The sequence below is a fragment of the Jatropha curcas genome, chromosome 1 (genome assembly GCF_041381405.1).
Source record: "Jatropha curcas cultivar XTBG-Jc1 chromosome 1, XTBG_Jcur_1.0, whole genome shotgun sequence".
Taxonomy (NCBI): Eukaryota; Viridiplantae; Streptophyta; class Magnoliopsida; order Malpighiales; family Euphorbiaceae; genus Jatropha; species Jatropha curcas.
Genome location: NC_143151.1, coordinates 5,340,966 through 5,366,732, shown reverse-complemented (window position 1 = coordinate 5,366,732; position 25,767 = coordinate 5,340,966). Strand labels below are relative to the sequence as shown.

The window sequence follows — 25,767 nt, the reverse complement described above, 5'->3', positions numbered from 1 at the left end:
GAGGTAAGTGAGAAATTAAAGTACTATGAATGTGGAAAGTGAAGAGAGAGATTATGAAACCTACTCTTTCTATAGCCTTGAATATGTATTGAGAAAAATAATATGTATATAAAGGGCAATTTTGTTAATTAACAAACCTTGCCATGCTAATAATAATTTATAACATCACCTTTTTTTTTTAACTGAAAAATTATATTAATACCCACAAATTTTAATTGCAAACTCTCAGTGCTCCAAGTAAGTAAACCTATATAAGGAAAATTTATATTCGATAAGCTAACATAAATAATCTTAATTTTTAATTTAAAATCTAATAATAATAATAATAATAGTAATAGTAGTAGCTGTTGTCTTGAAATTTATTTAAATCTTTCCAACTAAGACTATATTTGGCAACAGGTTTTTAACTAACTTTTAGCATTTTTGATTAAACGCTATTTTTTATAGTTACGAAAAGTTAACTCTTGTAATATTTAACTTATAGCGTTTTATAAAAAGTTACTAAAATAGCAAACAGCTAAACACTATTAAAATAACTACATTAACAATTAATTTTTCCAGATAAACCCTAAGTAACCTTTAAAAATTAGTGTTTTGGTTGATTTGCTTGCCTGCGGATTCTGATAGACGTCTATACTGTCACTACCAACATCAAAACAATCTTCTAAAATTCCTGGGTTTTTTTTTTTTTTTTTTTTTTTTGGGGGGGGCGGCGGCTATGAATTTTATTATTGTTGTTTCTTACTACATAAACTAAAATTAAATTACTCTTAGGGATGATTAGGCCCAACTTAACCTCCTTCTTTAAATTATATTTATTAACTTCACCAACTCATGGAATTCGTAGCTAACTAATTAACTAAATTACTCTTTCAAAAAAAAAAAAAAAAATACAAAACAAACAACCTAAAATATTCTAATTACTTACAAAATATGTAATAATAATTAATAAGGGGGTTGGTGGCTGATTGCCTTTAGGGATTTGTGTGTGTTGTGAATTTGACATAATCAAACTATGATTAACAATTAGCTAAACCTCTTAGCTTTACATTTTTAATCTTGAAACACGTCAAATTTTGTTGGAACTAATAGTATCCTCCATGCGTAAATTTTGCATAAATTGTGTTATTTCCATATTAGTATCAATAATTTTTAAGAATTTCATTTTTTATATATACAGTATTAATATTATGTGTAATTTGTCATCACTTACTTCTTTAGCTTACTTAACCAAGTCTAATTAGAATTATCTCCATATCAATTATAATTTTATTTTTTCTTTTGATTTAAGAATTTAATTTAATTTTTTAAAATATTTTATATTAAATTTTATTAATTTATTTTGAAATTATAATGGATTTAAAAAATGAACATTTATATAAGCAATAAATTTATTTAATTATTTAATTGGATCTAAATCAATTTTATTTTATAAGTAATGTAAAAGAAAGGGTATGAATGCAATTCAAAAACTTAGAAGGGGTGACATTGTAGTTTACAAGGAACGCCAAGACGACAGATACGAATTCTAAAAAACACAACACAAAGCCCGAGCGCCCAACGGATAAGAGTAAGACCAGTGAAATAGAGAAGGAAAGGTTTTCCCGGGAGAGAGAGAGAGAGAGAGAGAAACTGGCAATGGCATCACCGTCAACGGCAGCAACTCTATCGTGGAGTTCTTCCTCTTGGCTTCATAGTTTTAGTGGACCCATTAATGAAATCTCCAAATTGCCTGACAAAAGAATGCCTATGGTGGTTTTTGCTCAAAAGAAAGCAAAAAAGACCAGAAAAGTAAGCATATTATTTGAAAACCTGAAATGGGTTTTTATGATTCTCGTTTTCTCTTATATGGGTTATTCATTTAATCACTCATTGCACTGTTTTAAGTTGCGAAAAAAAAAAAAAAAGACCCAGGTTCTGTTATTTTGCTCCATTTTATGTGTAGCTGGTAAAGCTTTTTTGATGGGTATTTTTAATTTTTGGTGGTGTTAGATAATATTGAAAGAGGATGTGGCAGATTTGGGGAAAAAGGGGCAGCTAATTGATGTGAAGGCTGGATACTACAGGAATTTTCTTTTGCCCATGGGCAAGGCCCAGATTGTCACTCCTATTCTACTCAAGTATGTTTCTTCTATTTCTCTGTTGATTATGAATTGCCTTGAATTTTTGTTGAAGCATCTTTACATTGTTTGAGAATAGAATTAGAATTGTTTTCAAGTAACGCTATGTCTGGTACCTGATGTAATTGAGCATAATGTAATCAAATGTTTTAGCTCATTTCTTCTTCAAACAAAGAACTTAAATTTGATTTGATTACATTTTGCTATGTTCAATTAAGTGTTATCATGTTTAAAGATGGTTACTTGCCTTTCACGGTGGACAACTCAATTTGCGCCAACTAAGTCTCTCTTAGGTTGAGAGAGTTCCACCAGAACAAGAAATTTAGCTTGAGATGCGCTTTATTCGGTCGCTCATTGTGGTTGCATGACAACAATTTTTCCCTTAGTTCCATATTTTATATGCTTTGAGAGCCCCACTAGAGCCTTGAGAAAATTGTTCTGATTGAGATATTCCTTGACAGCTTTCTATTTTGAGAAAGTAGTAAACATGGCGATTGCTTAATAGAATGAAAACTTAGAGTAAACATTTGGGCAGAAGAGCTTTAGGATGAGCATTTCATATCATAAAATGATTTAGTTTTTGCATGCACATACTGTTGTTACTTCCTAATCTGAAACTAATTACCTTGTGTTCTCTCAATTTTCAGGGAAATGAAAATAGAAGAGGAAAGAATTGAGGCTGAGAAAAAACGGGTAATTGAGTAGTTCATGTACATTTCGCTATTAGTTCTGTGTCTTATATGCCTCTTCTTCTAATTGCTATCATCATGTTTGAAAATCTTATCTTCTTCAGGTAAAAGAGGAAGCACAACAGCTTGCTCTTATGTTTGAAACTGTTGGAGCTTTCAAGGTGAAGCGCAAAGGTGGAAAGGGCAAACTGATATTTGGAAGGTAAGTAAGTGCAAATTTAAGGTCTTTATTGGTTTACAATTTCTCATATCATGTCTAATGGGCATATATTTTGGCAGTGTAACTGCTCAAGATATTGTTGACATCATCAAGGCACAGCTTCAGAGGTACTGTTTTCCAATATATTTTAACTTACCATAAGTCACCTTTCATTATCATTATCATTATCATTATCATTTTTATTACAGCACTCCAGGATTTTTTTCTCTTGGCTGGAAGTTATTTGCTTTCTCTACTCTTCATTCCATGAACTCCATATGATCTCTACAAGTTGCCATTAAGACACTTATTAGATGGCTCATGTAGATACAAACTCAAATTAGAAGTTCAATGTTTCATCTAACTTGTCTTGGGCCCAAAATCCCAACCACACAGCCCCAAAAAAGTTGAGATAAATTATTTTAGTTGTTTGTAATTATATGTTTGTTACCTAGCTACTTAAAAGAAAAAAAAGACCTTTGACCTTGTCCTATTATGTCAATTTGGGGTTATGGTAATAGACATATATCAATTTATCACTCTCAGTCAATGCCTTTCTATTTGCTAGCTGCCTTTGTCTGTTAATTGTATAGAGACAAGAAATGGAAGTTTTTTTTTTCACACTCGATTTGTGATTTAGGCCATGCATTGAGCAGTCTACAACTTGTGAACCTCCACTGCTATATGAATTATACTATTATAGTTTAGCTTTAGCAATTGGGCATCAAGATATGAATATAATCTTCTTAGAGAGGCACATGCCTAGACGTATATGCCTTTTTCTTCCATGCTTTTACTTGTCTAGCAGGTCGGGGCAGTAAGCTCCATCAACAACTGGGGGCTGTTCTCCTTTGTCGACTGCTTACTTGTGTCATTGACAAAGTCAATGCTACTAAGGACCGGGACACGGTTTTTTACGCATGCAGAGGAACTCTTTTTTGACAACTTGGACAACTTATACGATGTTTGTCCTGCTTATTGATCCAAAGAATGCAGAAGAACTTGTTCATGCAAACATGCTCATACACACACACATATATGCAGTTCATGCCTGTGCTTATTGCGTGCTCTTTGCTCTTCATTAATGCTAGGGATGTAGACAAGCGAATTGTTTCTCTTCCAGAAATTAGGGAAACAGGAGAATATATTGCTGAACTTAAGCTTCACCCCGAAGTGACTGCTCGGGTCAGGTTGAATGTTTCTGCCAACTAAGAAGAAGCATCCTTTAAGAATCCACTCTCTGACTGAATGATTTGTGTGAGCATCTTGCATCAAAAGGTATGTGCGCTAACCAAAATAATTTTTATAGCTTTAATTGTAGTGAATTCCTTACAATGGGCTGGGAGTTGCCAGATTAGAGGGGGGAAAAGCATTTACCAATTATGAAATAATATAATTATTGGTTCCCATAAATGCAAAATTTTAACTCAACAGATTCAACTTTCTGCTCAAAATTGTCAATGCATATTCCATAGTTCCAATTTTCGCCCTAAAACACATTTGATTTTCTTTAATATTGGTCTAATTTTAGAAATCATTTGAGAAGATTTAAGAATAATGGATCACTAGCTTTTGGCTGCCTGGATGTTCATATATTGCTGTGACTATTGGACTTTATGAGGCCAATAGGCTATAGACCCTTGGAAAATGATTTTGGCCTGGATGCAAATTTTTAGTCTGTTTAAGTTCTGTAATTGGGATAAATATATACACAATAAGAGTGCAAAATACAATTAGAGTAACTTTGAATTTTTTTTCTTCTTCAATGAAATGAAGAAGGCATAACTAGTTAAATACAGAGTACAGACCGATAACCTTCTATGGAAGAATAACAGAATCTTTTTGTCCAGAAATCTCAAAACTCGAACTGTACACTAATGCTAATGTTAGTATTATTATTATTATTGTTGTTATTAGTTTTATCATAGTAGTTCAGGATATCTAGAAATTTATCCTGCCTTTATCCATCAATCAAATTCATAGTTTTCCTAACGCTAAAGCTTTTCATTACTGCAGGGCACCGGCAACCGGCAAACATAGTAATCATATAGAGACTTCTATTGAGAAAATGAGAAAGTGTAATAGGTTTGGGCCTGAGATATGTACAAATCCTGTTTCTCCTGAACCTATATAGAATGTAGAATGTAATAGCTTTTTCTTGAACAGTTCTCTACTGTTTTGCTATATATTTTTACTTCAACAATGTTTGGATTTTGCAGTGTTTGTTTATTTATTTATTCCTGTAATTGTAGAATTTGCTATTTTATATTGGAGAGTGTAACTGAATCTGCAGATCTACTTGATAAAAACTTGTTCTTTTTTCCCTTGATAATCACTCTCCTTCCAGACATTTTGCACAAGGTGATTGTAATTTTTGATTTGAAACAATTTGGACTAGCTTTTGCCTTTTGGCTTTGCGTTGTGTCTGTTGAGTATTGAAGTTGAAAGTTAAATGAAAAAATTACCTTTGATGCCATTATATATAGCAATTGAAATTAATTAACTTTTTTGTAGTATTATGATATCAAAAGTATGTTAAATGTAATTTAGTATAGCAAAAATAAAATTTTAAATTTATAAGATTACATTATATAATTTAATGAAAAGTCTAATATTAAAATTAAAATTCTCCCAACATGAAAATGTTGCTGCCCAGGATCGAACTGGGGACCTTTAGTGTGTAAGACTAACGTGATAACCACTACACCACAGCAACTTGATGGCAGTTTATGTAGAAATTTATATAAATCAATAACTACTAAAATGCAACTTTCTTTCCCTTTTCACCATATGTGCACGCATACACGTGTATATGGATTGAAATACCACCGCATAATTTTTAGTTCTTTTGGCAAAAGTTCATATCCATATTTGAAAATGAGACGCTCTTTGGTCCAACATATAAATTTATCCTAAAATTTTACAAATTTTAATCTCATGATATTTTGAATTTTATGAATAGTCTATTTTACATTTGAATCTGCAAGTTTTGGTAACATTGAATATATTTCTTTATTAATAATAATAATGTTGAGGATTTTTTGGTTTTTATATAGAAAATATAGATTTAATATGCAGTTAATATAGCTTTTGTGAACAATTATTTTTACATTTTCAACCATCTAGTAATTATTTAATTGATTTAATTTTGAAAATTGAAAATATTTAATAAAATAATTTTGCAAGTTGAATTTTAATAAGTGTAATTATATAAATTAAAGTGTTTGATGGACTAAAATAAAAAATAAAAATACTACAAAACTAAAATAATAAAATTCAAGGATGAATTTATATATTCATTTCAACTTTTTCTTCCTTTTCTTTTTATTTCTTTTGTGCAATATTTTAGGCCACTACATTTTGGTTTAGTCTTAACCACTTATTCCACAATCCTAATTAATTTATTTTCCTAATTCTATCAATTGGATCAATTTTTTAATAACTATTTATCAAAAAAAAAAAAATTAATAACTAGGCATCAGGGTAAAACTTCACCACTAACTACAACAATAACAATAATAAAAATTAATTTTAACAAGACATTTAATTCACTTATTCATCTAATTGATAATTGATTGGCACCTGATAACTATAATTAATGTGTCTAGCTATTGATTTTAATGGTTGCATTTTACAGTTTTTTGTCGGTTGGCTAATTTGTATTTATTTTATATTTAGGCTCTTTTAACTTTATAAATATAATGGTTATTATTTTTTTAAATCTAATATTTTTATATAATTATTTTATTTATGATTAATTAAAGATAATATATTACTATTAAAAATTAGAAAAAAAATTATATTTATATATATGATAATTTATAAAAAGGAGTCTCTTCCTCTTTTCTCTCTGGTTTATCTACCCCTAGCTTTTGTTTGGGTTGTCATTTTTAATCAGCAGTAGCTCCCTACTTTTTTTTTTCTTCTCGCTCTTGATCTTTTTTTATTCATTTTTTTATAAACTCATATCTATTTTCTTTTAATATATGTTTTTTTTTTTTTTTTGCTTTGTCTTTATATTTGGAGTTCTTTTGTCTTTTCTTCCATGAGGGTTTAGTTCTTTCTTTGTGAAAGTTTGTTCTTAAATGGTACGATATTTGATTTTATTTGGTTGGAGATTTAGATCTTGTTTTACCTATGTGTATTTTCGATCAATAGAGTTTGGTGGTGCTGACATATTCCTCTATTGATGCTATTAACGCATAGCGGCTTGAATTCATCCGTGTACATCATACACAATAAGTTTTTGGAAAAGCAATCCAAGCATAAAAGATCCAGAAAAATTATTTTTTCATCCAAATCAATTAAAGAACCAGTTGCTACTATAAAGATTTATATCGATCAAGGTTATCTTCATGCAAAAAAATCCAATATTATTGTAGGATCAACGAATTTTTTATTAATTATAATAATAAGTTCTATATCTGGTCTAATTGAATATATACTTGATTTTATTATTAATGAATTATATTTCTAAAAAAAAAAGATAATTTATGAAAATAATAATATCCTTAACGGTCATTTTATATTTCAACGACCGCTATTAAAATTTTACTAAACATCAACATTAATTAGATATTCGCTACGAACTATTAGCGATCACTATTAACTAGCATGAGTAGCTAAACCAAGTATGCCTTAAGGCATCAATAATTAGATATTTGCATAACTTCGTTCAACATGATATAATATAACGTAATCATGTGCATTTTTATTATGATATTTATACTAAAAAGTAGAAACGCATTCGATTACTTCACATATTATATTACATTAAAACTTACTCAATGAAGCCTTAATTAATGAAATGCATAATAAACTTTATAAAAAAATATTAATCAAATGAAAACTTGAAATAAAATTGTAAATCAAATAATCAAATATTTCATCAACGTTCGATCTAAAGAGTTTTGCATTAAAAGAGAAAAAAAAAGAGTATATGTTATGGTACGATAGAATTGTAGCCATATTTTGTGGCTCGTGCAATGTCTCAGATTGTACACACACTCTTTGTATTTTGTAACTACCATAATCTTCAAGTACCAACCTAAAAACATAATCATTAATTAAAAAGAAAGATGGGTTGTTAGAGATCTATCTGTTAAGAATTAATCTCAAATAATTCCATAATAACTCAGATCATGCAAACTACTAGATTCAACAAAATAGATTGAACAAAAAAAAGTTGCGTACCTGACATCGTTGTTCGTCGATCTTGATGTGTAGAATTAGGTTTGCAGCCTTCCAGAGAATTGAAGAATTGATTTAGCGGAAGCAGTACGAAAGGAACGTAAAACTGAATCGTATTCGACTCCTCTGGGGACCACGACCTTTATATACCTGTAGCGTTAGTACAATTCCTATTTCGGTCCTTTAACGAAATATGAATTATATAATGTTCTCTACACTTAATATCTATAATTAGTTGATACCTCAATAGTCAATTATTCACAATCAAGACCACATTTGAAATTGACTTTACAATTAGACTGCTGTACATATTTAATTTTACATATTAAGCCCACAATAGAAAATTAAATCCAAAAATCTCCCACTTGGGCGAACATATGTTAAATAAAATACATACACCAAAATGAGCTCAACAAACGCAGTCATACAAGGTATCCAAAAACAATCTCGTCCATTAGTTATATTGATAAAGAGCTGAAGAAACATTCGCCATAGATCTCATGACTAAGTTCATCATCAACTACATTACCAATACCCCTAAATGACATAGATTCATTATAGAAGTGTAGCATGAAAACTACATGCAATGTGATCATCATGTCTGTTTCCAACTGGTCACCAACAAAAGTGAGATCAAGCAAAACAACAATAATACAGAGTGTAACCATCAACCAAAATGAGTACTCAACAAAATTTCATCAACATAATAAAACATATCCAAAACAAAATAGAGCATTCAAAAACATAATGTATACAAAAAGAGCAAACTCCCACTAAAACTAGACAGTCTCAAACAAAACGATACCCATATGAGCGGTGTGCTCATGGAAAACTTTCGGTATCACTGCCTTCGTAAGCGGATCCGCAATCATAGAGTTTGTTCCAATATGCTCTATGGATATCTGTCCACTCTGTACCCTCTCCTTCACAGCCAAGAACTTAATCTCAATGTGTTTTGATTGAGAAGAGCTCCTGTTATTGTTGGAGAATAAAACGGCTGACCTGCTGTCACAATACAACTTCAGTGGTCTTTCTATTCCACCTACTACACGCAGCCCAGTGACAAGGTTTCTCAGCCAAATAGCTTGATTGGATGCCTCATAAGATGCTACAAATTCAGCTTCCATGGTGGAGGTTGCTACTAGAGTTTGTTTCACACTCTTTCAAGAAATAGCACCGCCAGCCAATAGAAAAACGTAGCCAGATGTGGATTTTCTACTGTCTTGGCATCTAGCGAAATCAGAATCAGTATACCCAATGATCTCAAGCTGATCTGATCTCCTATATGTGAGCATATGTCCCTTAGTCCTCTGAAGATATCTCATGACTCTTTTGGCTGCTTTCCAATGATCCATTCCTGGATTGCTGAGATATCTACCTAACATGCCAACTATAAAAGAAATGTCTGGACGAGTACAAACTTGAACATACATAAGACTTCCTACAACTGACGCATAAGGAACCTTTTGCATTTCCTGAATTTCAAGTTCACTCTTTGGACATTATTGATTACTAAATTTATCACCTTTTGCAATAGGGGTATCCAATGGTCTAGAATTCTGCATACTAAATCTGTTGAGCACTTTATCAATATAGCTCTTTTGTGATAATCCAAGAATACCTCGAGAACGGTCTCGATGTATCTGAATCCCTAAAACAAAAGAAGCTTCACCTAAATCTTTCATCTCAAAATACTTTGAAAGAAAAACTTTGGTTTCATGCAGCAAGAATTTACAATTAGTAGCAAGAAGTATGTCATCCACATATAAGACCAAAAAGATAAACCTACTCCCACTGAACTTATGGTACACACAATTTTCAACAGCATTTGCCTCAAAACCAAACGAGACAATTACTTGGTTGAACTTAAAGTACCATTGACGAGAAGCTTGCTTGAGTCCATAAATGGATTTCTTTAATTTGCATACCAGATGTTTTGGATCTCCAATTACAAAATTTTCTGGTTGCACCATATATATCGTTTCATCAATGTCGCCATTGAGAAACGCAGTCTTAACATCCATTTGATGAAGCTCAAGATCAAGATTTGCAACTAAGGCCATGATTGTCCTAAAAGAATCCTTCGAAGAAACTAGAGAGAAGGTTTCTTTATAGTCAATCCCTTCCTTTTAAGTAAAGCCTTTTGCTACAAGACGTGCTTTATATCTTTCCACATTACCTTGAGAATCCCTTTTGGTTTTAAATATCCATTTGCAACCAATGGGTTTCTTTCCTTCAGGTAATTGAACAAGATCCCAAACTTGATTGTCTTGCATAGACTTATACTCTTCGTTCATTGCCTCAATCCACTTATGAGAGTCAGAACTCTGCATGGCATGATAGAAACTAACTGGATCATCATCTATCATGTCTATAGTATCCTCATGTTCCTGAAGAAACACTATATAATCATCTGGAATAGCACTTCTTCTCTCCCTAGTAGATCTCCTCAAAGGCATTTGAACAGGCTCTAATTCTTGAGGTTGTTGAATTTGTTCTTGAGGAAGAATAGCATTGTCTTGAATTGGATCTTGACTAGCGACAGGAGCAACTGGAGTCTGTACGCTATCAGAAACAACAAAAGGAATGAGAACCGAATCATCCTTACTTGGTTCCTCTTCAAAGACAATGTTTCTTTCTTTATTTCTCCCTCCAAAATCAACATCCTCAAAAAATGTTGCAATTCTCGTTTCAAAAAAAGTTCTGGAAGTAGGATTATGAAACTTGTAACCCCTAGACCGCTCAGAATATCCAACAAAGTAGCTGCTGATAGTTTTGGAGTCCAGTTTTGTTTCATTCGGCTTGTAAGGCCTTGCTTCAGCTGGACATCCCCAAACATGAAGATGCTTTAGACTAGGCTTACGTCCAGTCCAAAGTTCATAAGGTGTTTTAGCAACTGCTTTAGATGGAATCCTATTGAGAAGATAAGCTGCTGTCTTTAGCGCTTCACCCCACAAAGACTCTGGTAAAATAGAATGACTAATCATACTTCTTACCATATCCATAAGAGTCCTATTACGTCTCTCAGATACACCATTCATGCTGGGAGTACCAGGCATTGTATATTGAGGGACAATTCCACATTCTTGTAGGAAAAGCGCAAAAGGTCCTGGACGTTGTTCGCCTGAACCGTCATATTTACCATAATATTCACCACCACGGTCAGATCGAATAGATTTAATCTTCTTTCCTAGTTGATTTTCAACTTCGGCTTTATAAGATTTAAACACGTCCAAAGACTCAGATTTTTCATGAATGAGATATAAGTAACCATAACGAGAATAATCATCAATGAATGATATAAAATATCTTTGGCCATTTCTAGCTGCAATATGGAATGGACCGCAAATATCTGTATGAATCAGTTCTAAAATATTGGATGACCGAATGGCACCTAGTCTCTTTTGTTTAGTCTGTTTTCCTTTAATACACTCAATACAAGAATCCAAACTTGTGTAATCAAGTGTATCTAAGATACCATCAGAAACAAGATGCTCAATTCTTGATTTGGATACATGACCCAAACGTCTATACCAAAGTACAGCTGAGTTATCAATATTCAACTTTCTTTTGGTACCTGTTGTAGTAACATGCAGGGATTCATGATAACTAGTATCAATGTCTAACATATATAGATTATCACATTCATTCAAGCAACCAGTACCCAAAACTTTTGAATTCATAGATAAAGTAAATACACTGTCTCCAAAAGAACAATGAAAACCAGATTTGTCCAAAAAGGAAACAGAAATCAAATTCCTTCTAAAAGAGGAAATAACAAAAGTATCTATAAGATCCAAAGAATAACCAGTACTTAAACATAATCTAAAATGTCCAATTGCCTCTACTTCAACCGGATCGCCATTTCCTACATAGACGTATCTTTCACCGTCAGTTGGCTTTCTGTAGTTGAGCCAGCCCTGCAATGAAACACTTATATGAGCGGTAGCACCAGAATCCATCCAATAAGTGTTTTTAGGAGCTGAAGTTAAATTAACTTCACAACAGACTAAAACAAGGTACTTACTCCTCTTTGCAAGCCAAATAGCAAATTTAGGACAGTCCTTTCTCAAGTGATCCGTCTTTCCACAAAAGAAGCATTTTGGCACATAAGGCTTCTTTTGTACTGGATCTACAGCAGTAGTAGCAGCAGGTTTCTCAATAGCCTTTTCAACAGTCTTTGCAGAAGGCCTCTTTCTTTTCTTGTTCTTGCCCTTCCCAGCTGAAGAAACAAAATGAGCACTCTCTCTTTTGTTAGAATTCATCTTTTCCTCCTCATCAACACAATGAGAAATGAGCTCGTTAAGAGTCCATTTATTCGGCTGACAATTATAGGAAGTCCTAATTTGTCCATACTGAGAAGGAAGAGAATTCATAACCAAATGGACTAAAAGGTCATCTGGTAAAGCCATACGCAGCGCCTTCAGTCTCTTTGCAATCTGAGACATGCTAAGAATATGCTCCCGAACACCACCATTGCCAGCAAACTTCATGGAGGTTAATTTTCCTAAAAGTGTTCCCACTTCGGCTTTGTCATTCTTGACATAAGCCCTCTCCAGCTCGGCAAGATAGTTTTGAGCATTGTCTTTTTCAGCTGAGACAGAGTCTCGAACATGTTCTGGGACTCCTTTCTGCATGATCATTAGACCTAAGCGATTAGAACGCTCCCACTTCTCATACTGAACCCTTTGAACATCAGTGCTCGTATCAGTAAGAGGAGCAGGTTCGTCCATCCTGAATGCAAGATCCAAATCCATACACCCCAGAAAGATCAAAATGTCTGATTTCCAAGACTCAAAATTTGATCCCTCAAGTTTAGGGACACAATCAGGATTAAATGACATGTTAGCTGACATCAGAGAAAATAAACAAATAGATAAGTATAAGCTCACAATCCACAAATGAAACAATTCACATAAGTAGAGATCAAAAATGGAAATAAGATACAGACACAACATTAATATTCTCATCTTTGGATGTAAAACATTAACTTGTAATTAGTATCTTAACGAAGCAATCAAATATTGATAACATAGTCCTGACAAATAATAAATCTTCCTTTGGGCCGATATATCATTGTCATGGAAAATAATCAAACAATTATCACATACTTATTGCTAAACATGTATTCAAAACTCAGCCAGATAGCAACCTTCCTTTGGGCCGATTAACTATCTGCAACGAATTCTAATACACCTGTCTAATATTCTAAAATAAATCAATTCAAGCAATAGAGGTCACTTTGGTGACTTATTGATCAAATCAATTTATTTTAACAAATATCAAACACAATAGGGACTTAATCACTCTAAAATTTAATCTCAAGTCGACAAATCAAATCATTTAATTGTAATTAAAACAAAACAATTGCAATTAAATGAATTGATTGTCTAAATATTTAATAATCTAAAATTATTTAGCCCAAAAAAAAATTATAATCTAGTCTTTAAGTCACTAAATTAGAGACTAAGTTATAAAATAGGACTAAATAAATTTGAATAAATAAAGTTCGGAGTCTAATTTAATTAAATATATGTCCATGGGTCTAGACGAAAGAAAACAGAAAATTAGGGGCCTAATCTGAAGTTACAGAAAATTAGGGGCCTAATACAAAATTTTCCAGGGACCTAACTGTAATTTTCCATCCCTAACCTTAAAACCAAAAAACGATGAGAGACAGCTCCTTTCCGCCGACTCTCTCCAAAGAACAAAATTGGAGATTCGGCCAGCAAAAAGGTTTTTTTTTTAAACAAAATCCGGCCAGCAAAAACAAAATACTACCGACGTGAAAATCAGGGTCCAACACATGATTGAATCAAAAGAAAACACAAAACACTAAATATCAAAATCTCTTACCTGTTCTTCGTATTCCCCAGTGAGAAAGAAAAAAAATTTTTTTTTTTATTAAACAAAACCCTTAATCCGTAAACAGTAGGGAAAACAAAAAAAAAATACGAAAATCAATCTAAAATCTAGCAATTATGCACAAGGCTCTGATACCACTTGTTAAGAATTAATCTCAAATAATTCCATAATAACCCAGATTATGCAAACTACTAGATTCAATAAAATAGATTGAATAAAAAAAGGTTGCGTACCTGACATCGTTGTTCGTCGATCTTGATGTGTAGAATTAGGTTTGCAGCCTTCCAGAGAATTGAAGAATCGATTTAGCGAAAGCAGTATGAAAGGAACGTAAAACTGAATCGTATTCGACTTCTCTGGGGACCACGACCTTTATATACCTGTAGTGTTAGTACAATTCCTATTTCGGTCCTTTAACGAAATAGGAATTATATAATGGTCTCTACACTTAATATCTATAATTAGTTGATACCTCAATAGTCAATTATTCACAATCAAGACCACATTTGAAATTGACTTTACAATTAGACTGCTGTACATATTTAATTTTACATATTAAGCACACAATAGAAAATTAAATCCAACACTATCGTTACATAAATCATTTGTCATCAAGATTTTATCTTTTATCTACCGCTATTGAAAAGTTATTTTAGTATAAAATTATTTTTTTTTCTTTGAAAAATTAAGGAATATTAATTTTTTTTCCATTTTAACTTAATTTCTACTAAATACAATAAGACCATGTTTGGCAATAATAACTGTTCTACTAGCTATTAGTTGTTAGTTACTCTCTCTGTATTAAAATATAAATCGTTTTAGAGTGATAGTTTTGTCCAAAGTATAAATCATTTTGAGTATTTAAGGAGTAATAAATGATATTTTTTCAATATTACCCTTATCTATATTAGATATATTAACTATCTTCTCATGTTATCCTTGATTTTGAGATAAAAGGGTAAGCACCTTATTACTCCTATCTTACATCATTATATTATGTCTAATGTAAATATAAATAAAATTGAAACAAAGGTCACTTGTTACTCCTTAAACTACTTATATTTTGAGATAAAACTACACTCTAAAATGACTTATAATATTTTGAGACGGATGGAGTAGTTTAAAGTAAAAGTGTTAGGTAAAAGAAAGCTACTCTAATATAAATCATTTAAGGTTTTTACATGGTGATTAAGAAAACAATTAATTCCTTAGATTAAAACAAAGAGTTCATTAATTAATTTGACTATATTATCTCTATATGACATCATTAAAAATTAATATATTTAATGTGTATAAGGGTAAAATTGAAAAAGATTCATTAATTACTCCTTAATTTTCTCAATAATGACTTATATTTATAGATAAAAAAATTACTCTAAAAACGACTTGTGTTTTTGGATAAAGAGAGTATTTAATTAGTTTTTAATAATTAATATAAAAAAGTTCAATTAATTATTATCAAACGCTAAATGTTAGGGGAATGAGGGCTCTCGATCTATTACCGAATAATACAATTGACAAAGGTAGTTTTTTTCACCTTAGTCAAAATCTTAAACGCACCTTAAACGCTTAAACTGTCGAATAGGATCTAATTATTAATGTACAACTCAAAACAAATTTTATCACCACCTTGTTTCTCTTAAATTTATATTATAAAAATTAATGGAGAGAGAATTGTTGAAAAAGAATAATTAAGCAAGAGGTAATTTATGTGATTTTACTGCCTCTTTAACAATTATGTAAAAACTTAGAATCACATATAAAAATGGATAGAAAGGAGTAGAAAATTAGGTATTTTTTTATACTATATAATACAAAAACCCTAATTAGGCTTTGAGCTAGGTTATAATTGCGTTTAAAACCAAACTTGATTGATTTAATTTCCTTATTCATGTGTAACTATGAATTGTGATTTGCGAGTATAGAGATTAGATGACAAAAGAAGAATGGGTGGATTGTGTTATGACAATTTTAGTCATTTGGCAAAGCATAGATAGAACAACTCAGAAGACTCACAGACTGCACATATAATAATTATTTTGTCTCTATCACATAAAATTAAAACGTGCCAAAATATGTGACTTATAAAGCAAAAGGCCAAATTCCAATCAATTAATAGATTTTTTTTTTTTTATTCATTGGAAAAAAATAACTAATTTCCTATGTAATTGGAAGGCTCTGGGTTTCCATAGCCATCCAGCTGGGAAGTTGAGGACACACCATTTTAAGATAGGAACTGTACATATTACACCATATGACAACTTAAATCCCTATATACTTATTATCGGTAATAAAACATATTTGAGTTCTGTACAAAATATCTAATCGTAGGAAAAATTGAAATTCCATTCTAAAGAACAGTTAAAAAGAGATTATGAGTTTAAATCTCAATACCAATTTAATTAATGAAATATGCAAATTAAAATTTCATACTTTTGATTATCAATATTTTAGTGTAAATTTAGAATTTGCTAATTTGAGTAGAGAATAATGTAGAAGAAGAGCATATTAGGAAGTTAAATGACAAGAAGAAGATCTCCCCACTGCATGTGCTAGTGTTTATGATGAATTGATGACTGTGTTGTGTATTTGGCCATCTCACGCAATGTATCCACATCCTTCGCTTACCATTACCCACATTCACCAAAACGTGCACTCAACGAACTCCATTCAGTTTAGTGTTTCTAGTGACTATACTCACCCATTTTTTATTCCCATCAATTGAATGAAACTAACTATACTTTAGATTATAGGTATGTTCAATAATATTAGCTGTTTTAGTATTTAAGTTGTTTTCGACAATAACTTTTAAGTAGTTTAGTCAAAACGATAAACGCTATTTTTTTATAATGTTCGAAAACATAGCGTTTCAACCAATTTTTAGAGATTAAGGTAACATTTTATAAAAAATTAATACATATAACATTTAGCTTTTAGCATTTTATGAAAAACTACCAAAACAACTAATAGTTAAATGTTAATAAAATAACTAACAGCTACCAAAAACAGCTAATTTTTTCGAACAAACCTTTATTATAGTAACGTTATCAAAATAGCTACTTTTACCTAACAAACTCTTATTGCAGTAGTCGTTATATTGGCTCAAGGGTCAATTTTATCTTGAGATTTTGATGATTATACAAAACAAATAAATTTAATATTCTTGTATGTGCTAATATTATTTTATGCAGATTTTTAAAATATGAAAATTATTGAAGAAATGAAGTTCCTACAACTCAAGATTTTTATTTGAAAACCATGAAGATTAATAAATATTTTCTATTGGTTAGTATTATAATAAGTCTTAGGAAATTATTATAAGATAGAGAGTAAATAATTTTATAAGCACAAATCTATTTTATCTCTCTCAAAATTGTTTTAAAGTGTTTTTGAATAAATTTATTAAGAGGATATAGCCAAAATCTTTACTCTTACCTTTTCCCATCTAAAATATCTTTAGAGTAAATATTATTGGTGGCTATTAAATGAAATTCTGCAAAAAGTGGTTTCTGATCTAAAAAGCAGTTTCTGATTTAATACAGCTGTCTGTTTCTCATACAGCTGGCTGTTTCTGCTGTATAAGTTACACTGTTTTCTAAACTAATCCTTTTACCTCCAAACCTTGCATGTGTGAATATTAAATGTGGTCTGACAGCCCTTTTAATTACAACCCATGCATTGCCTCTTTAGTTTAAAAATGTCAGAAACTTCATTTTTCATTAAAGCAATAATCTCAACGTTAACTTTTAAAGAGAATATCATATTTTTATATAAAAACATTTCCTCTTGTAAAAAGAATGGGTTTTTGCAAAGAGTATGAGTTCATTGTTCAAAGTTTAAATCTCTGTAAGCTCTCTCTTCAATCCCCCTATTTCTTTTTGTCTTTTTGCTTCAAGAAAAATTTTTAAGAGAAAAGAAAATTTATTAACATTTTCTGAAGAACGGTTCTGATCTTTAAATCTGTTTTCTAAATTCGTTTCCTGTTCTTCCTGTGATTATATTTGCATTTCTCTCTGTCTATATAGATTCTATAATCTGTTGTAGACATGCTTTTTATTTTGAAAAACTTTTGTGTAATAGCTTAGGTAAAAAGCTATGGTGTAATAGGCTATCAAGCGACCTTCTCCTTGTGTGAGATTCTAATGTCTTGATTTGAGTTTCTGTTCTCTGCAAAAATAGAAAGGGTTGAGGTTGACTAGAACCTTTGGAAAATCTAGTGGGATAAATGTTAGATCTAGGTATTGATCTATTTTCTTGTATTGTTGGTTCGTCTCTTACCCTTGAAAAGAAATAACATAGTGGAGGATCTCAAGATGCGTCTTAGGGAGTGGATGTAGGCGAGTTAGTGTCGAACCATTATAAATCTCTGTGTTTATCTTCTTTTACTTTTTGAAGTTCTACTTGATTATATTCTATTTACACAACTGTTAATCTGTTTAGAAATGCAAAGTTGTTAATGAGTTTCTGATTCTAATCGTGAATAAGCTTTATCTCTGTCGAACACTAGAACTCTGAATTTTTGTATTGTGATTATACCAAATTCTAATCTGTCTTTCTATATTCAGTGTAATTCACAATAAGAATTATAATCAGTTTTCTAATATTGCTTAAGCTTTGTGAAGCTGTTTTAATCGCAATAGCCGTTCTTCACATAGTCTTTCTAAAATTGCTCAAGCTTTGTGAAGCTGTTCTAATCGCAATAACTGTTCTTTACAGAGTCTTTCTAATCTTGCAATAAGCTTTGTGAGGAAGTTTTAAACTTGGTAACTAACTCTCACAAATGCTTTCTAATCCCGCTGCAATAGAATTCCGATTTTTTATTTTAAAAGTTAAATTTTTAGAAAATCCAATTCACCCCCTTCTTAAATTGTGCTATATATAAACGGGACTCACACGTTAATTATTTTATTATCTATTAACTATTAACTATTAATTTTTAGCAGTTTATATTTGTACGTCCAGAGTTTAGATTCTTGTAATTACTTGAAGAAGCAAGAATCCACCAAGAGTTAATTGGTGGCTACGTTTTTTTTTTTATCAAGTTAAAATATATGTAAGTTAATTGGTGTCCTTTAGGAATAGTTTTGGCATATGGGAGATTTGTCCACCACGTGTAAGCACAAATTGACAAGAGGCGAAGGATCTTGTGGGTGACAAGATATATGCTATGGACCTTGTGGAAGGGATATATTTTATCCATATGTTTGTGGCACATAATAGTTAGCTGTATCTTTCTTGGGAATACCACCGGAAGCCTTGGATTGGACCCCATGGCTTGGCTTTTGTATTTTATATTCTTAAAAAGTTTTGTTAAGTGACTTGCAAAGTAAGAGACAGTCCAGTTGGTTAATTAGGTGTAACAAGCAAAGCAAAGTAAGAACTAGCTAAAAGTTTAATCAAGGAATGGAATACCCAACTAATTAAATATAATTAATTAATTAATTAATTAATACTAAATTAAGTAATCCAATTATTATTACTTATATAAAGAAAATACAGGTGGATTCATATGGTATGGACTGTTACCAACTCAGCTTTGCTATCCATTTATTCTTTTGTCATTTAATGAGGAACAGGCCACAAGGACAGTGAGTTTAGTTAAAGGTTTCTTTTTTCTCCCTTTTTTTCCTAATTTTTTAGTTGTTGTTTTTATTTTATTTTGCAGTAAGTAGACATTATATAAAGATTACGTGAAATTTCATTTTATTATGATTAAATACAGATTATGTGATCCTTAAACGAATTTATTTAAAATGTCAGGAATTCGAAATTTAAGGTTACTGAATAATATATGAACAAAGTTCTAATTAATTATAATTTTCTTTTATTAGTTGACCTAAAATTCATATATATAAATGAGATCATATATAGATATATCACTAATCCTACATTTTATAACTTTTCTGAAAAATAAAAAATATAATTAAAGGAAGAACAAACACAAGGGGAAGAAGAACCTAATCCACGACTTTTGGTTGTGGTGGTGGTGATGCCAAACCCTAACGCTAGCCATGCCATTTCCACCCCATGCTATCTTCTTAAGTGTCACACGTCCCCTTCCCACTCACATGCTACCAAAATAAATAAATAAATAAATATATATAAAATAAGAAATTCCCATCATTCACTTTTCGTGCATCAAAGGCAACCATGAACCTTGCTTGCTTACTCAGAGTTTTCAACTTCAACAATTAGATTATCAAAACAACATTTATGTATATATGAACTCTAAAAAAACTAAAATTAATTAATGAAAAATAAAATCAACCAGAAGAAAAGAAAGAATTTGGTAAATTTACCAATAATATTGAATTGAAATATAATAAATGCTAAAAATAATTCACATAGTTGCATTTTCTTTCTAATAATCAGTAATGGCAATCCACCAAAGCTGGCGCGGCGGAGAACACTAGAGCTTGTTTTGTCGTGGCGGACGCAAATGGGAACTTGGTTTCACGGTGGTGGTGATCATCCTCCGGTGCCGGAAGGTTAAGATCCAAAGATAAAATATTTTTAGGCTTGGTCTGAATATTATTAACATCATTGATATTAACTTGATTGATAATAATATTATTATTGTTATTGACCGTATTAGCCCTATGTCTTCTCATGTGACCGCCAAGTGCTTGACCAGAACTGAATTCAGATCCACAGATTGAACACTCGTGAATCTTGGATTTACTGTTATTATTTCCAAGAATACCCTTTTGAAGAGAAATCAGATGATGATGATGATGATGATGATCAAGATTAGTACTACAAGTACTAGTTTTATTTAATTGACAATGATCATCAAAATTATCATCGATTACTGGTGGCGCCACCGGGAGGGGTGGCTTCTTCTCATCACCTACGGTGGGTTTAGGCTTTTTATGACTTGCTCTGTGACCGCCTAATGCTTGAAAAGAAGGGAAACTTCGGTTACAAGTTTTACACTCGTAAACGTAAAAACCTGTCTTATTGGTCGTCGTATTAGCGAATTTATTGCTCGCCTGCACTTTTGGACCCTCGCCTTGAGCTAATAAGATCAAACAGTTGGCCATATCTTCTTCTTCTTCTTCTGTACTTTGATAAACTTCGCTGCAATTACTCGTCGGTGACGAAATTGAGCCATAACCGCCGCCACAACCGCTAGATGAGGTGGAAGTGACGGCTGGAGCAGCCTTATGCGGCGAAATCGAGCGTTGGCGTTTTGTTCGCTTGCCTTTGGCGATTTGAGTGAGATCATAATTGTTAACAGAGCCAATGAATATCTCTTCTTGATGTTCCATTTCCATAGAGAAGAAGGAAGAAGAAGAAGAAGTAGGAGAAATATAGGATATGTACAAGTGACCTAACGAAGAGGAGATGGTAATAAGAGAAAAGGGAGAACTAAAAAAAGCAAAAAGGCTAATAAGAGAGTAATGAAAGAAGCAAAGGTGGGGATAGTGGGTGTTTGTTATATATAGTGAATGGTAACCACGGGTAGTTGCTCCTGTCATAATATATATATATATATATATATATATATATATATATATATATATATATATATATATAATCCAATCCTAATATTAATTAGTTGGATTGGTAGTGTTTACTTTTTATAATTATAATATTAGATTATAAGGATTAAGAAGAAATATATGTTTTTAATTAGATATTCAAGAATTAATACGATTTTACCATCACATGAGGCAACAACTTTTCATTATATAACCTGTAATTAAGACTATTTTTATTATTTATAGTTTTCGGTAGAATAACATTCATAATAATACTTAGAAGTTTGAATTGAGAGAGCGAAGATGAAAAAATTAATTAAAATAGCTAAGAGTTATTATGACAACTAATTGTTACTAAAACAACTAATTTTGCGGATAATAAGCTCTAAATTCCTAAATTACAGAATAAGAGTTATGAATTCAAAATATTATAGTAGTTTTTTTTTTAAATATATATAAATACACCAAACAAAGATAAAACACGTTTTAAATAAATAAAAAAAAGGAGAAAAATAACTTGTTTTAATAATTAGAGAAAGAGTAGAAGTTTAAACTTTAGATAGTGCGTGTTGATACGGAAAACTAATTTAAGAAACCAAATTAAATAGCCGCATTTATTAGGGGAAGAAGGTGTCCAATCCAATAGCTAGGTGAAAATTTGATGTAAGGATTTGGTTAGGTAGAGAGAGAGAGATGGAAAGACATAGTAACTAAAATATGCACTCCAAAAAATAAAAATAAAAATAAAAACTAATTTTGAAATACATAATAAATAAATTTATTATTTTATATTCATTTAGTTATGAGATTAACTTCATTTCGAATTTCACAGTTATACTTCTTTTAAAATATTTTTTTCATATATTTTTCTCCAAAAAAAAAAAATTTTCCATATATCAAATCTCTACATTTTTTCTTATTGTTTTGCAAAATGATATAAATATTTTTCTTTGATTTGTCCCATAACTCTTAAAATCTTCATAGATGAATTAAGGATTTATATAATTAATTAATTGAAGAGAAGCAAGTCACGAATAAACACAAACCCAATAAAAGCAAAGGCTAGCAATGCACGTTAAAAGCATGCTATAGCCTCATTCACTCCATGTCTTGCTAAAGTAAAGTATCAAGACTCCTCCACTATTTGAGAACTATATTGTGAGATTCGGTACCCTTTTAGCAAAACCCATTACTACTCTTTTTTTTTTTTTTTTTTTTTTTTTTTTTTTTTTTTTTAAATTATCTAATTATGTCCCTCTCATGTAAAGCTTGTGGGAATAGGATAGAGAGTAAGGAGAGCCAAGTGCCTAAGGTAGCCATAAAAGAAAAGAAAAGGACACTAGTGATTGGAGTTGGGTTTTCAGTTAAGAAAGAAAAGAAAAGAGTATGTGATTGGTATTTTGTTAGCTTAGCAATCAAAACTTAATTAAAGTCATTAGTTTCAGATTCGTTAAAGCAATGTTCAGTTTGCAACTCATATTATATTAATTTTTAGTTTGCTTCTTTTAATCATTCATCAAACAAAGTGAAACCCTTTTTCAGCCTTTTCTTTTTTTTTTTTTTTTTTTCAGATTTGTTTATTTATTTTGAATCTCTACTTTTTAATTCTGTTGTGTTTTCAGTTCACTGTATGATCAAAATTTTTTTGTCCTCTCACAAGTATGCCTACGAAATTAATACCGTTTTAAGTGTTTTTTTTTCAAAAGTCATCTGCTGAATTTAAACGCGGCTAATCAATATAATTTCGCTCTTTATGAGGAGAAGAAATAATATTTTTTTTTATTTAGGGTCTGTTAGGTAAAATTAGCTTTTTATAAAACGTTACCTTAATATTTGAAAAATAGTTTAAAAACTTGTCGAACACTATAAAAAAAAGTCAAAACGTTAAAAGCTATTTAAAACATTATTGCCGAACAGTGTATTAAGGTATTAAGTGCTTATTTAATGTTAAATAAGAAAAAATTATACTACTCAACCTGCAAAAATTCAAGAAATATGTATATTTCAAAAAATAAAAAATGAAAATTTCCTTGTTATCTAATTTTAATAATTATTTTACACAAACACATGCCTATAATTATTTTATGCATATAAATTAATGTTCAATTTCATCCGTGTAAATTCTCTTTTTCTTAATACTAAAAACAATTATTTTACACTTAAAATAAGAATGAAATGTTTATTATTAATTTATAAAACTACAGTTAATGAATTGCTAAATATATTTTTTTTCTTTTCTATGCCAATAGATGAGTCTTGAATCCAACTCTATAAATTAATTGCAAACCCAATAATATCCAATATAATATATAATGAGATCTTAACTTTAAAGTCAATTCCTAAACAAGGCAGGCATATATGTCATATTGCACAAGGGTTTGCATCACACATGGGGCGGTAAAATGACCAATTGAAGTCCCTCATCAAATATAACTTCACGGGGGAGAATAAAAAAAAATTAATAATACCAACAACTAATTAGTAATAGGAGGTGCTTTTTAGTCCATTAGACTTTTCACTAGGGGTGACCAAAATCACCGATCGAATTAAACCGACACTGTTTGGTTCAGTTCGATTAATTTGCTTACAAGAACATCGATTTTTAGTTTAATAGGTTCAAACTGAACTTTTTTTGGGTCAACTTGTTTTTATAAAAAGTATTAATTAAACCAAACTAAACGAATATTGCAACTGGTTTGGTTCTCAATCCTCTTAAGTTGTTTGCATTTACCTTATAAAATAATTTGTCATAGACAGCATTCCATGTATTTGAAAGCAAAGGAACTAAAATCATAGTTGTACTAATCTATATTTAATCCTTCTATTACACTAAATTAAAATTGATTTAATCAAAATTATTCTATAATCAAAGTGGTTCATGTACCGTTGACCTCTCCATTCTCCAATATCATTTCATAGATCCCTAATTCAAGATTAATTTGGTATAATATGATGTGTATCTTTATGTTTCTAATATAGGTTAAATGCAAATTCGTGGTTAGATACATCGTATATATCCAAAATTAAGATTAATATCATATCTACTCTGCCTTTCATATGATTCTACATTTTTAATTTTTTGGTTTGCCAAAATAATAATAATAATAATAATAATAATAACTGAAGCCATGCAAGTGAAGGAAATTATTGAACTTACAGTTCGTCACGTTGGTGTATAAAAATCTTTGCACCTATATATTAAAAGTGGTTCTCATGTTCCTACAAAGGAATAATAGATAGATTAAGTGTATCAGCCAAAGGTATTTGTTTAATCATCCTTGATTCTCTCTTGCTTATAATAATAAAAATAAAACCCACATTTTTTCCCTTATTTTTTTTTTTAGATTAAAGCCGATAATGAATCACACATTTCCATTTATTTTCATAATATTAATAAATTATATAATAGATTAATCTTTTATGTACGTGTTCTCTTAAATTTAAGGGTTTTGCATTAATCCAATAAGACTAATTAGTCAAATTAATTAATTACAAACCGGTTGAATCAAATTCCAGAAAATAAAACTCGATTTTTAGGCCAATCTGCCAATAGTCAAATTAAAATAAAACATAGTTTACTATAGTTTAACGGTAAGTGTAAAAAAAAAAAGAAGTATAACTGGGACCAAGTAGTGGTTAGGGCTGGAAATTTTATACGTAGACTTTAGGAGTATTTTTGTTTTTAAAAATAATTTATTTTAAAAAATTAAAATATTGTCTTTAAAAATCTATATATTTTTTAAAATAATTTGTTTTTAAAATCTCATGTATACCGATAGCTAATCAAAGTGCAAATACTTTTTATATATACTTCACTTTCCTTTGCGTCTCAGCCAACCTAACCCACAAAATTTCTCACTATATACTCTAAATTATCTTATCATTACAATAACCAAAACCACTCTAAAAGCCAAAATTGAATATGCAATTGATTTTACAATCTAAGCTATTCAAAGAAAATAAAAGCTTTTCCTTCAATTATTTTTTTAAATAATTAATTTAATTAAGAGGTTGAGTGTTCAACCCTTTTGAATTGAAAAAATGGAAAAAATCTTCGCTGAGAGTGCTTTCTCCTTTGGATTTGATACGGTGCAAATATGGTTGGATTTAATTTAATGAATTGAGGACACCTGTGATATAAAAAAAAATAGAAAGAATCAACTACTAGTTGGTCCAGTAGGATAAGACGTTAGATCCCTTAAATAAACATCCAATATTCG

The 25,767-nt window shown here is 30.6% G+C and overlaps 2 protein-coding genes and 1 non-coding gene across 3 annotated transcripts; 1 reads left to right on the top strand and 2 right to left on the bottom strand.

Moving 5' to 3' along the window:
- The first annotated feature begins 1,543 nt into the window (after positions 1-1,543).
- Positions 1,544-5,211, top strand: RPL9 (ribosomal protein L9). Its single transcript, XM_012209287.4, has 7 exons — positions 1,544-1,791; positions 1,993-2,120; positions 2,768-2,813; positions 2,914-3,011; positions 3,089-3,136; positions 4,100-4,286; positions 5,025-5,211. Exons 1-6 carry the CDS (start codon positions 1,639-1,641, stop codon positions 4,218-4,220), a joined length of 594 nt encoding a protein of 197 aa, XP_012064677.1. The 5' UTR covers positions 1,544-1,638; the 3' UTR covers positions 4,221-4,286; positions 5,025-5,211.
- Positions 5,212-5,651: 440 nt separating this feature from the next.
- Positions 5,652-5,724, bottom strand: TRNAV-UAC (transfer RNA valine (anticodon UAC)). Its single transcript has one exon. It is a non-coding gene; the product is annotated as a tRNA-Val (tRNA).
- A 14,617-nt stretch (positions 5,725-20,341) lies between these two features.
- Positions 20,342-21,496, bottom strand: LOC149498869 (zinc finger protein ZAT5-like). The gene has a single exon (XM_089715982.1). It carries the CDS (start codon positions 21,338-21,340, stop codon positions 20,432-20,434), a length of 909 nt encoding a protein of 302 aa, XP_089572108.1. The 5' UTR covers positions 21,341-21,496; the 3' UTR covers positions 20,342-20,431.
- Between the last annotated feature and the right edge of the window lie 4,271 nt (positions 21,497-25,767).